General features: G+C 36.7%; 1 protein-coding gene across 8 annotated transcripts in view; it reads right to left on the bottom strand.

Annotated features, from left to right (window-relative positions):
• PICALM (phosphatidylinositol binding clathrin assembly protein) overlaps window positions 1–13,999 on the bottom strand; it is a 66,577-nt gene that overhangs the window by 31,768 nt on the left and 20,810 nt on the right. For all 8 annotated transcript variants that reach the window (XM_039562329.1, XM_039562337.1, XM_039562344.1 and 5 more), the window contains exons 2-7: window positions 8,612–8,754; window positions 6,384–6,459; window positions 5,046–5,148; window positions 2,755–2,848; window positions 2,122–2,233; window positions 644–750 (exon numbers count right to left, since the gene is read on the bottom strand). In XM_039562329.1, the coding sequence (XP_039418263.1) occupies window positions 644–750; window positions 2,122–2,233; window positions 2,755–2,848; window positions 5,046–5,148; window positions 6,384–6,459; window positions 8,612–8,754 (635 nt within the window). The remainder of the gene's footprint in view (window positions 1–643; window positions 751–2,121; window positions 2,234–2,754; window positions 2,849–5,045; window positions 5,149–6,383; window positions 6,460–8,611; window positions 8,755–13,999) is intronic.

Raw genomic sequence — 13,999 nt, 5'->3', positions numbered from 1 at the left:
TTGTTAAGAGAGATATAAATACCAAGGAAATTAAAACAAGAAGAGGAGCACACCTCAACTGTGGGATTCCATAATATTAGGACATTAATTTAGTAGTGCTCTAGAAACAAGAAGGCAACAGACTAAACACTTTTTTTTTAAAAACCCACAAACTAAACATTTTGCAAGGTAATTGCTTTCCCCTCTATGAGCACACCTACAGCAAGAAATCTTGAAGAAATCACATGTTCATCTGTTTGTCTCAGTTTCTTATTTGTGAAGCTGTTATTTCATCTAAAACTTCCGGTAGAACTGTGGGCTTCAAACTAGAATACAGCTAAAATCATAGAAAGCAGATCACCATGAAGTTCCTTTATTCGTTTAAAGCAAGGCTATTCTTCAAAGAAAGCTCACAAGTATTATATAACCAAGGAAATTTTAAAATGCACATTAATACACTCTCAAGTCAAAGATAAACCAATAAGCACTTCACAGTCTTTCAATACAGACTTCAAATGAACTAATCACCAGGGTAGAGATCAACAAGATGATCCTTTGAGAGAACAGAAAATAAGCAGGAAGGAAGAAGCATCTGTTTTATGATAAAATAAGCACTCTACAAGCTGTTTCAAATAAAGAGCAAAGCTGACTGACTTAAGTTTACCTCTGCAACTTTAAGGAACTCTGAGATCCGTGTCATTCTAGTGAGGAACTTCTTATATATATCAAGGCCTTCTTTGCATTGGTTCTTTTTCATATCAAAATATTTTTCTAGAAACAGTGAGAATATTTGCATTAAATAAGAAATCAAGATTTGCAAAGATAATGCAAAGTAAAAGCATATAAACCAAGACAAACAGAAAATACCTGCAGATCTGTTATTATGATAACTGCAGAAGTCACTATGCCTAACTTGCATCACATGACAAAAGCCCTGTCAAATGTGAGCTATTGATTCCATGCATGCAATTACACCTTACCTTGCAGGTACTAGATACCATAAAAGCATAACCACCTTGAAGACGAAAATCAAGTTTAAGAACAGGCCACCCAAAGAAATGTAAATTCATCTTCTTGGGAAGAAGAAGAAACAAAAAAAAAGAGGCAGCTTTACAATCTGGCAGTCAAATATCTACACAGTTCCAGTGGCCAGATATCAGGCAAGATTTTGATCTTCTGACAAACTGATGCCTCTTACTATGGTCTGGTGCAGTGAAGTACAACTGATTAGAAAACACCAGTCCTGGAAGCAAGAGGGTCTCACTCCTCTTTTGAAAAGCCCTTTCAAGGCCTGTTTCATTTATTAAGCTTCACTCAAAACATAAGTGAAAGCAACTGCATGTTACTTGCTTACCAAGAGAAAGGAAGCTGACAGGGGCTTCAGACTGGAAGACTGACTAACTTCAGATTGTCCCTTACTGACTTATTTTGGATTTTACTTTTCATTTTGCAAGCACTGGGGAATGACAGCAATCAGGTAGCTTCATCCAATCTCAGAACACAACAAAATCAAGCAAGACAACAGATTACTTTCATCTTAATTCTTTTTTAAATTTAGTCTCCCCTTCATCTTCAGTACATGCAAGTGAAAGGACCTTAACCTTGAATTTGTAATTCTCCTTAAAATACAAGCTATGCCCTAGGAACATAAGACAACCAATCATGGAAACAAAGCAACATTGAAGTTTCCATAGCCAAGCAATCACTGATGTTGAGACTGCAGATTTGTAACTGACCACAACTGATTCCTTTACTACGAAACACAAACTGATCCTGTTTCTTAAGAAAAACCCCAACGAACATTAATATTGTAATTCAGGTTTCCCATGCAGTTCAGTAAGACGAAAAAAACCCCAAAAAAACCATAAACCCAAAATCAATGCACACAAAACCCCCCAAAAAAGCAGTGCAAGAAAAAAATTAGGTGAATAAAATCTTGGATAGGCTTTGCTTTCAGATTTTACCTATCCCTGTGTGCAAAGCAATGCCAAATGCAACTGCACAGTCAAACATTGGAAATAACAGTAAAATTTTGATGTTTTACAGTAAGACTCTTTCAGTTTCTCAAGAGAGCAGCTCTTGTGGATCATTCACTGAGTTCCCCTCCCAGAGCTGAGCATTGCAGAAAGCAGTTGTATTTACCCAAGAGGTTAATAATCCCTTCGTTATATGCCGCAAACAGTCTAATGGCATCTTTGAAGAGGAGCATGAAGGCAGCATTAATTACACCATTTGTAAGTTCATTGCTATTAACCTAGGAAGATCAGAGAAAAAATTAATTGAATTGGATTGATCTCTTACTGGAAAACTTCTAGTTAAACTCCAGCACGTTGTCTCAAGACATGCTTTCCAATCATCTCACTGGCTATTAGCAGAAAGTAGCACCAAACCAAATCAACAGTTTCTCTCATCACAGAATAAAATCAAATCATTTTGGCAGACATTTTTGTTAACCAATGCTAATGTTAACTAACATAACTAGAAGACAGAGGGCAGAAATGATCAGCTTTTCAACAAACAAGCAATTCTTACATAAGGTACACAATAAAAACACAGTAATTTAGGACAAAGCATTCTCTCCAGTGAGCATTGCATCTCTTTTTTCTGATTTCTTGGGGATATACCAATGAACAAAATTACTTGTGCTCTTTAAGCTGTGCAGATAACATGGAACCAAGTGCAAGACCTTTAATCTTGACCTATCTTACAATCTTAGGCATGTTTGTACAACAAGTTGACAGTATGTTAGATATGTACATGCCGCTAAAAACTTACATTAAAGTCAAGAAGTGCATCCATTTGATTTTGTATAATTGGTACAGTTTTTAAGAGCTTTTCTGTGCTCATTGTTCTCATCACTCCATCAGCCCTGTTGTGAGAAAAAATCAAAGAAAATTCTTCACATGAATTTTGAAGGCAATTTTTAGTAAGAAACAACAGAATATATATCAGGTCATCAGAGAAACCATTTAAGTCTTTGCCATACCAAGCAAGCCTTGTGGTGTTCAGGAATGGTGTCTAGCCAATATAACTGTAATAACTGCAGTGTGGAAAGACAACAACTAATTTAGTCAAAATATGAATCCAAGATGAATTTTGACTCAGAGAAAATGAAACTGATAGTGTTTAGAAATATAGGAGAGCTACAGTGCATCAGATAACAAAAAAAAAAGCTCTAAAGGTTATTTTTGAAGCAATTTTTAATATATTCTTTTTCCAATCACCCAACTATTATTTTGTGTCAGTTTGCATTCTTCTCAACTTAAAGAGGTAAGAAAGAATAAAAAAAATGCAGCAGTATGCTTTTCAAGCGTTTCTTGAAAAGAAAAAAGACTAGAGACTACATGAAATTTCCTTTTAATGGCTGACTACCAGTATTTGATTGTTTATTAATTGTTCAGACTGAATAGACTAGGATTGGCTGCACATTTGAAAAAACCCATCAAATGAATACCAAAAATATCCAAGAAAAGCAACAACTGAGGAAGAGACTAAATCCCCTCAGTGAAATGAAACAACTGCTTTCTGTAAAACAAATCAGACAGCCTTGCAAGTTCATCAGCACGCACACAGCAAACCAAATGTTTCCTGCAAGTGCAAATCTCATCGTGCATCTTCACAGAAAAGTTTGTGGCTGTTCTCGAGGCTGGAAAGCAGTGGGGAGCATGCTGCTTCCACCTCTCTACTTGTGCTGTATACTTACTCCTAACAGCAAACAATACCTGCAAGAAATTTAGTGGGGCACAGCATAGGAGCAAGGGCCCCAAGAAAAATCGAGGTGTGGAAAAGCCAGATTGCCGCCATCAGAACTGTTATTCCTATTGGCTCACAGAAGGACCTCCAGAAACATGGTGCAGGCTAAATAATTCACCTCTTTAGGCCTAAAACACCTGATAAAACAATTGTGTATCTCTCTATAGCAGCTGCAGCCATCTTACCACACACAAATCTGAGGTGTGGAAAATGCTGTTTTGTGCTGTTGGCAATCCAAGCAACTCTAAAGGCAGAAAGAGCAAAAGGAGCCCAAGCATCCTCCTTTTACTTTACCATCACACTTCAAACCAAAATGGACTCCACAGTGTTAGCAAGGAGGCAGAAGGCATTTGCACAGTGTTCTGAGGCCTTTGCAACATTAATGTAAGATATCATGAGACAGCCCATTACTACAGTTAATTTATTAAACAGTATTAAATTCAGATTTCTGTGGATTAAAAATTAAGTTTTAGTTTCAATAAAAACTAACCTATGTATGGATGATATAGGACACCCAAATGTAAAACGAATATTAGGCTTTTAAACTTTAAAAAGCACCATATACAGAGATAATGGACAAAGATGGAAAAACTGTTGACTGTGATTGGTACCTTCTCTCCAGCCTTCCCAAAGATGAGTTCCAGATTAATTCTATTGTTCACTATAACATGTAGTTTACCAAACTACTGGTGCTCTATGCTGAGTTATTTTACATGTAAACAGGTACCTAGTCTCAAAACAACTCATTTCTCTTAAATGAGCATACTTTCCAGGGGAAATTTTAATTCCTGTAGACCAACTCAGGATAGCATCTACTGTAATGTACTATTAAAAGTACAAATTTACACTACCTTCACAAAGATAGTAAACTTCATACAGATATTTTGTGACAAGAACAGAGAAACACCAGGAAGGACTGCAAGGTATTTCACCTGTCATTTAAACCTTCAAGAGCTACAAGCACAAATAAATTGCACAGTCCTCTATATTACACACAAGGCAAAGTATACAATCTACTGTGGAAGATTGTTCAAACTTCTTTTTTTATACAGACTTTGATGCATACCATCTTTCATGCCTTTACATTAAACTGTTAATGTTTGAAGATAAAAAATTACAACAACTGAAGTGAAATATTTTTTGCAATATACATTATTGGGGAGTCAAGCCTTTGTGTGTCATGGTAGATATTCAACAGAGAAAAGGAGTCATTATTGTGTGTATTAAGCCTGAGCCATCATCAGTATTTTTCACTTGAATTACAGGACATACGACGAAGCCTCAAGATCAGTAGAAGAAAATGCAGTCCTTACCCTCTTTTTACTTTTGTGAAGTCAAAAGCCACTTGTCTGTAGGAAACTGCCTTTTCATTCAAATACCTGCTATACCGTCTGATAAACGTTGACATGTCATAACCTAAAAAACAAGTTTCAGAGGTTTAGTACCTACCAAATAAAAGAACAAAAATGTTGTTCTAAATAAAGTGCAAAATATTAACACAAGACAGCTCCATTAACTACGCAAAATTGTGCAAAAATATAATCTCAAAATAACTGTGTACGTCATTGTATTCACCATGTAAATCAAACAGACAACACCACAAATATCTAGACAACCTCAACTATGTAAAAGTTTACACTTCACTTCCTAAGGAAATTACTTCCAAAAGCCAAACAAAGTAATTTTTATGCAAGTCCTCTTATACTACAATAGAAATTACTATCAAAAAAATTAAATGATGCATTCACAAAGGCGTTCACATCAGCTCTGCAATACATTGTCTCATTTGCAACTGAACAGAAAAAAAAGGCTTTGATGGAAACACTACAATATGACAAATTTTTCTCTGTTAAGACAGCAATGATAGGAAATATTTTGATAACTGTCAATCTAGAGGTATAGACTAAGAAAAAGATCTGTTCATAGTCTATGTTGAGACCATAGAAGTTAAAACTCAATAAAATGACACAATTTGGTAGAGCCTTGGTTATCACTGAGAAGGTTTCTGTCCCCAGGCAACCACTGTGGCTGCCTGTTCTAGAACACTTGTGGCAAAGATAAGAAGTATATAAGAAGCAGTAAAGAAAGTAAGGAACCACCTTAGGAGAAAAAACAATGACAGCTATGTATATGGTCAGAACTGCACTAAACTGCAGCGTAACAGTTTGGAAGTTTATTTCAGTTGAAAAACCTGAACCAGAGAAACACTTATTTGCCCACTGAATTAGTCCCAAAGATAAATGGAATGGTCTTTGATCAATTTTCCAAAAAGGTAATTTTGATTGGTTTTAGACAGTTCTTGTCTCACTGACCTGATGTATGTATATATGATGCATTTAAAAAAAATTAAGTTACTTATCAAAATTGCCTCATTTGGAGAGGTCTATCTCTATAGAATTAAGAGGAATGCTGAGATTTGTATCACTAAGGAAGTCAGAAGCCTTTAAGTAAACCTGTTAGAAAAGATGCAACATGTTCCTCCAGCAGACAGCTCCTGCCACACCATTATGGCATTTTATTTAAGAAATGCAGCCTGGGGTAAAATGGACAGAAAAGTCACTTCCTAAATGGCAGGGTTCATTAGAGTAACCAAGTTGTCTTTGCTGTTCCCCAGCACATTACTAACTTATAATGAAACAAAGACACCTTACCTTGCAATCCACTTTTGTCTAGGAAATTGCTCAAGTTAAACAACGTATTTCTGGAAGCCAGATACTGGATAAAACGCTAGATGAAAGAAAAAAACGAATACTTTTACTGGGTTACCAAGGAGAAGGAACAGAGGTAACAGTACTAGAAACTTTCTACCCAGGTTAAGAAATTCACCTTTCATGCCTTAAGACTGACTTCAAATCTGGAAACTATTACAAAAACTTAGCTGAACTACTGAAGTAAGCCAGTTATTTCTTTTTTAGGTATAAATCTGTGAACAAATCCAAGTTGCATTTTGTACGAAGGCCTCGTTTAGTCAGAGTTTATTTTAAGCCATAATATGGAGCTCTGAACTTCTGAAAAAATCCCTTCAAATACATTCTCATTTTACATGCTCACAGTTGTTTCACTGACTTCAATTTTGTAACAACTGATTTAATTTTACCAATTAGCCAAGCCATCTTTGCACAACACACACTTGTAATGGTACTTAGCTTAAATATGAAAATAAGGTGATATAAATGTTAGTTTGCTTATAAATCAAATATCAAACATAACAATCCATATAAAGCATTAACACTGCATCACAAGACTTCTAACTATACATAATTACAAATTATGTTTCACAAGGTGAATGATGCTATTTTCATCTTTAAAAGACCTTTCAGATCATTGACAATTTAATAGGAAAAGAAAATTTGTACAGAGCTGCTACAAAAATAAACCAATCATTCAGTTGCAATAAACATTTAGAAAAAAGACAAAAATAGTGTTGATTAGCATAACATGTACTACTTTGTTACTTCCATTAGCGTACGTAGGTTACATAGAAAAAAGACTGGAGAAGAGTAAAGGCACTCAGTATGCAGCTATAAAGGAATAAGCCAAAATTGGAGGCACCATCCCTGGAGGTATTTAAAAGACATACAGATGTGGCATTTGGGGATGTGGTTTAATGGTGGGCTTGGCAGTGCTGGGTTAGCAGCTGGACTTGATCTTAAAGGTCCTATGCAATCTAAATGGCGGTATAATCAGTTTGCACTCTCATTGTTCAAGTACTATTTCTAACTGCGAAAACTTTCATCTTGAGCAGCAATCTTACCTTCATTACTTCTGTAAAATATTTGGCAAGCAAAATTTGTTTGGAAATTCTATTCTTAATGGAAAATATTTCACACAGTGGTCCCATGAAATACCTTTAACTACTGTGAATTGTTTGGTATCAGTTTAAAATTCATATGACTCAAAGTGCAAAATGTATAGACTGTGTTTTGAATAGTGTCAATTATCCCGATGAAAAAGTTTAAGCTTCAAGACAACAACAGAAGTTTGCCCTCTTGTGGCTTAGTTAGCCTCACAGAATAGATTTTCACCCAGACCAGCAATAACCTGCAAGTGAAACCATTTTAAACATTATGTTTAAAAACTTAACCTCCCCCTCCAACCCCGACTAGTCAGTCAGAGGAAGCAGCTCCCCTGAATGCAACCTGAAAAATTCTGGTAATTTGATAAAGCTGTCTCAATTCCAAAGCTCATATAGCTTACCTTATTCTTACTGTTTGCAGTAAAAAGGAATGTTTACAAACATTTCCTAAGGAAGCCTTAAAAATATACTTTTTGGGTTTTTTTAAAAGCAAAACACTCAAGCCGCTGCTATGCTTGGCTTCGTATTTCAAACAGTAAGGCCCCATAGGAATTCAAATTGTGAGACAAAACAAGTTTATTCCTTTTTGTGTAACTTGGGGTTATGTTTGTTAAACTGTTACTGTATTTGGTGTTATTTCACCCACAAAGCCAACTCATAGGCACACATTTGTTTTCATTGTAAAAGGTTAGGGGGTGATGGTAGAAATCAACTTAGAATCAAGTAATCTGGAGAAAAGACCAGAGGGTTAGCTACAGCATGAAAGTAAAAATGCTTCCATTTTCAGCTTTTAGAATCCCATGCAAGTTAATTTTTCTTGGTTTTTTTTTCTTTCATCATTAGAATATGAACATACGAAAAAAAGTACCCTCAGCATCTGGAACACTTTTTACTCTACAATTACAAACTTTGAAGTAGAAACAATGTAGACAAACAGAAAATGAGACCTGTGTTCATGCAGAGTTGGACTGAAAAAGGCAAACCCAAAGATTGTCCTACAAAAAGAATTAGTGGAAGCATTTAGCTGATATTTACAGGAACGAGGGGCTGCAACTGTTCTTAGACACATCATTTTTGTATTACCTCATTTCCATACACCATTAGATGATGGGTTGTGATAAGAGATTTGAAGACCACTACCCAGCTACTGTTGGTAGTTCTTTCAAATAAACTATCCGCCAGTTGTGGGATGTTCACATTCATCTCATTTGTGCACTGGATTAAATCTGCAATAAAGAAATTTCTGTTACTATTATCAGTTCTGTGAAGGAAGATCAATTATGTAGTAATATTTTTGATGAAAACTGAGGGGTTTTTCAGTAAAATAAATATTGAAAAGCACCATGGCTTGGGTTTACCAGAACTTTGTAATACAAAGTTCACTCTGCTCACTGCCAAGATTCAACTGCTTCTGCAGCTGCCTTAGAAGGCCCTGGAACAGAAGTACCATAATGACTTACACTACTTCTGACTAACAGCTCTCAGCTTTCAAACACCTGAAGCATTAAATAGTAAAATTATTATTACATGGTACCATTTAATTAAGTTTTACTGGAAGATTATGACTAGAACTAACTGTAATCTCAGATTTCTGGCCTCTTAATGGATCAGTAAACCCTTTTAGACATTGGTTCAATGTGAGTAATAAAAGATTCAAATATTGCTTAGTCTTGATACAATGCAATCAACACATTCAAAAGGGCAGAGGAAATGTTGAGTGAAAAAAGGAGCCTCTCGCAACAATGCCAGAAGCTGACAGATTAATTTAGTTAAAACAAAGTTGGATTGTTAACTAAAAAGATGGTTAGGAGCACAAGACCTGATGTTGGCTAGCTAAAACAGTCTTCCAATTTCTGTTCAGCCTGGACTACTGTCACACCTGTGTAAACATGGGGAGCTATATACTTTCAGTACAACCAATAGAACACTATCCAATCATCCAGTAACTTATTTCCAAAGGCTGATGAAGGAAGAGATGACTTAAAATCATGACACTATGTTGACAAATACAACAGGAATAACTATATGATAATACAGTTTGCTACTATTTAATATAAAGCTTAACTTACTGCAGCACAGTAGTGATGAAATTTCTCCACTATTACCACTCCAAAAATAAACCAGTAATTTTCACTCAAACTGACAGCCCTGCCAAAGGCCATAGCTCAATAAAAATCAAGACTTCAGAATGTCCTATGCCTGCCTGTCTAAGGACTACCAAGTCATACTGGAAACACCCATTTAATCTGAAGGCAAACATTTCACCTTTGAAGACAGTTTTATACCTTGCTATGAACAATCATTCACCTTGAAGGACTCCTGAAAGACAGGACCTTCCTTCAGCCAGAGCAGCAGGTAAGCACAGCTACCACATACACAGAACTAGAATGGTCAGAACTGAAAAAGCTGCTATTTACCTGTTTAAGTACTAAAGGAAGAGAGCAGGAAATTACTTCCACATTCATAAATGTAATGAGATGGAGAGACAAACACTCCTTTATCTACAAGTAAAATTGTGATGACTACAAGCATTCATGACCTCATTTTTAAGTCACGGTTATCTATTATTGGATGATGATTTGGGGCTGTTAAGACAATGCCAGGATATTACTCAGCAAGAGACATGCTCTGAACTGTATCATTAAAACCAAGCCCTGAAGCTTCTTCACCTTCAGGTCTTCCCTCCTAAACAGTAACACAAGCAGTTTTGTGCAAGGCTATCTGGCAGGAACACACATTAAATACAAAGGTACACACATCACTGGATGTCAAGTCATATGTTTTGGCATAAGAGGTGCAAGTGCATATTAGAAACTGAACTTCTATTCTTAAATGCAACATTTGCCAACAGATCAACAGTAACCAAAAAAAATACAAAAAAAGAGGTGGCACTTGAAAATCCACTACCTAAAAACATTAAAAACCCCCTACTCCAAATAAATACCCAGTGTAGATGATATTTTGTGCTGGGAGAAATGTTTTCTGAAATGTCACTGAACTTTGAAACTTATCTGTTGCAGTGTGTAAAAGAAAACAGGCTGTGTAAGCCAGCAGAAAATCATCCCTCACAGGACTGATAAGTGTTTATGTAAAAAGCGTATGAATGAACTTGGTGGGGGGCAGAGGGAGAGAGTGAAGGCAGATTATGAGGAACCAGCAACCAACTGGGAGAGAACACCGGCAAGAAGACAAGTACACAGGCAACCCCAGCCTTCAGTGGAAGCAAATCTGCAAATGCAAACAGGGGAGTCACTACAATACACTACAGTTACTACAAACTAAATTTAGTAAAACATGAAACTTCTCTCTCTCCAAAATGCTGATTGAGCAGATATGCAGTAATCTCGTACGTTTTAATATCTCAAAGTACCTACACTGTACACATCTCAGAAAAGTTACATTTCTCTGAAATCTCCTTTGAAAGTATTTTCATGAACAATGCTTAATACGTAAAGAAATATTTGCACAGTTACACCCACATTAGATCAGCAATTTTTGTGCTAACTATAGTATAAGCAGCATAGTACAGACAGCAGAAGATGGTATCCTTCATCCCACACTGCTGCACCACATCCCACACTGCATATACAGTGTTCTTACTTATTTATCCTATTCCCACAAACATCCTTCATTAAAGGAGAGGAACAAATATATAGTTATTTCCACATCCTACACTTAACACAACTCGTCTCACACCCACCTATGAAAATACTGGCTATGTGTTTGGAAACCTAAGGGCCCCAAAGCAACATATCTCTAGACTGCTACTTACTGGAAATGCTATGAGCAATACCACAGGCGGGTGTACAACCAAAGGGTACAGCACTAAGGGGAAGAGCTTTCATCTCAGAGCAAAAATAGAAACAAACAAACAAAATCAAGAAAACAAAGGATAACCCTTGGTGAAAGAGTGATGCCTGTTTCATTGATCATCTTGTCATGGGAATCAAGGAGGAGGACTGAATACTTACCCCCATCAATACCACAGAAAGGAAAGTCACTTTCTGTACTGACCTTCTGCATTAAGCCCCAGAACACCTCACAGCAGAAAAAGAAACTCTCCTGGGAAATATAAACTACCTAAAATCATAGAACTCTGCAATTCTAAAATCTGTTAAAACTTTCACAGCATGAGACACACAGCATACAGGTGTTAGATAACAAATGTCATTCCTTGTTTCAAAGAAGAGAGCAATTAGCAACAAGAATCTCAAGCTTGCAGCTGGCTGGGAGACTTACTATGAGGGAAGCTTAGACAGCAATGAATGCACAGTCATATCCATGGATGTGGCTGGGGACAGCCAAGGGAAAGGCCACCACGTTGCCCAAGGCGTAGAGCACATGATGAACAGGAAGTGGCTGAAGGAGGTGGGTTTATTCCACCAGTAAAACAGAAGGCTGGAGGCAGGGAAGGGCAATATAAATGCTACCTTCAGCCAGGTATTTTCTTGGAGGTTCACAGTAAAAGGATGATAAGCAAAAGGAAAACGGTCAGGCACCGGAGTCTGAAAACAGCCAGATCTGTTAATGTTCAGCACGGTTTAAAAGCTGGGGTTCATTACAAAACCTGAGGTCCTTCCCAATCTAACGCAATTTACAAATCCATGCAATGTCTATGGAAAGAGAGAACAGAGGCAGGCAAAAACAGAGAAGCGACTTACAAACTAAGTAGAAGTCAGAAAGAGTAGTCCAACAGGTATTCCGAAAGATTGAAAACTTTTGACTTAAGTGATTGACAAAACATGTTTTGAGAACACCATTTACCTACCTACACTAAATTGTATATCAAATTGCAGCAGAGATTTCAGAGCCAAAACTAGATTTTCCAAGAAAGCACTTGTAGCTTGTTTTTCAAATAGTGTTTAGATTTTATTTTTGTTATAACAGTTAAAGCTTTCACCACTAAGTGACTTTCACATAATTCAGTTCTGTTTGGGTCTTTTTCCACCAAAGCAAGGGTTTTGTAAGGAATCATAACAAAGGTCTGGCCAAAAGACAGTTCAGCAACACTTGGAAGATTTGCAACTGCACCTGTACCAAAGCAAGCATATTGCCTAACACTGCTCAAGTTAACTACTGCAAAACATGCAGTAAAATACTGTAGAATACTCAGGCTTAGAAAAATAATATCCTCGCACTCCCAACCAAGAGTTCTACACCCTTTCAACTGTTCAGCCTTCATTACAGGAAAGAACCAAGCGATTCACTGCCTTCCACAATTCATGGTTACCAGGTGAAAGAAGTATAAAGGTGCAAAGTAGAGTAGAAGTAGAGCAAGACTGAAGATTCATACACAAGAAAGAAGCAGCAATCACCTACACAAAGCAGTTACTACAAGGCTATGATGATAAAGTACATTGTCTACTCCACACTAGGCATGTAGATGTGGATTAGCCAACCCATGGTAAGGGGGTCATGAGTCTTGACCCATGTCAAGCACGAGGCAGTCAGGCTGGATAATAAAGCATCAAAGGCATCTGCCCCAAATTACCCCAGAGAATGCATGTGCTTTCGGCTTGTACCTGTGACCTAACTCCTTCTGCAGCACCTCATTCTGCACCAGGCAGCATGCTATGCTATCTAAGACTGGTTTCCTTCCCCACAAGAAAGAACCACAAGGTATGCTGAATGAGTCTTTATTATTTCTTTTCCCAGAATATTACTCATATTAATTCACAGTAAGATTATAAAGAACCGGGTTGAAAATAGCTTTCTTTAACAGTTTTAGTTTCAGATACAGTTTCAGACAGCATCATTTGTGGTAACAAGTAAGCTGAACATAAGCCAGATTTACATACTTCATGTACATGCAGTACCTGATTATTTCCAATGGTTTACCTGTATCTCTCATTTTGAACAATATTTCTATTCATAAGTATCAACCTGAAAATATTTACAAGAATGAGATCTTCCAGGCCAAAAAGTGCCCCACACTCGTTACTCCAAAATAGGTCAAGCAACTGTGACAGATATCCATCTTGTTAGCTATTGCTTTTTCACCTATTATACCACAGATACTACCTAGAATAAGCAAGTAATTGGGTACATCCTGCAAGTTATTGATAGTTGTGCCGTTTCTAAAAATATGAGAAAATACCCTTTCAGTAAGCAATAGAAATGTTGATCATCCAACATAAGCAGACAGATAGTGCCAAGAGCTAAACACATTACATTCTTCAGTTTAAAAAGATACAAGAATAATAAAAGAATATTTAAATACATATTGGTGGATCCAAACCACAAGTCAATATGCATCAGATCAAGTTAACTCAATCGGTAAATTTAAAATTGAAGTCAACAGAGCAAACCTGTTTCTTTTTTCAAATACATAAGGAAGTATAAAACATTTCTTGCATGAATTAATATTCACATAGAGGAGTTCAAAAGAACACAGTTAATTTAGTACCTTTCAAACTGAAGAGATAACATGCTAGTGACTGAAACTCCACTCATGAGGGAACACTTGTGGCT

The sequence above is a fragment of the Corvus cornix genome, chromosome 1 (genome assembly GCF_000738735.6).
Source record: "Corvus cornix cornix isolate S_Up_H32 chromosome 1, ASM73873v5, whole genome shotgun sequence".
NCBI lineage: Eukaryota > Metazoa > Chordata > Aves > Passeriformes > Corvidae > Corvus > Corvus cornix.
Note: the sequence above shows the minus strand (reverse complement) of the source record. Positions and strands in the feature narration are given on the sequence as shown.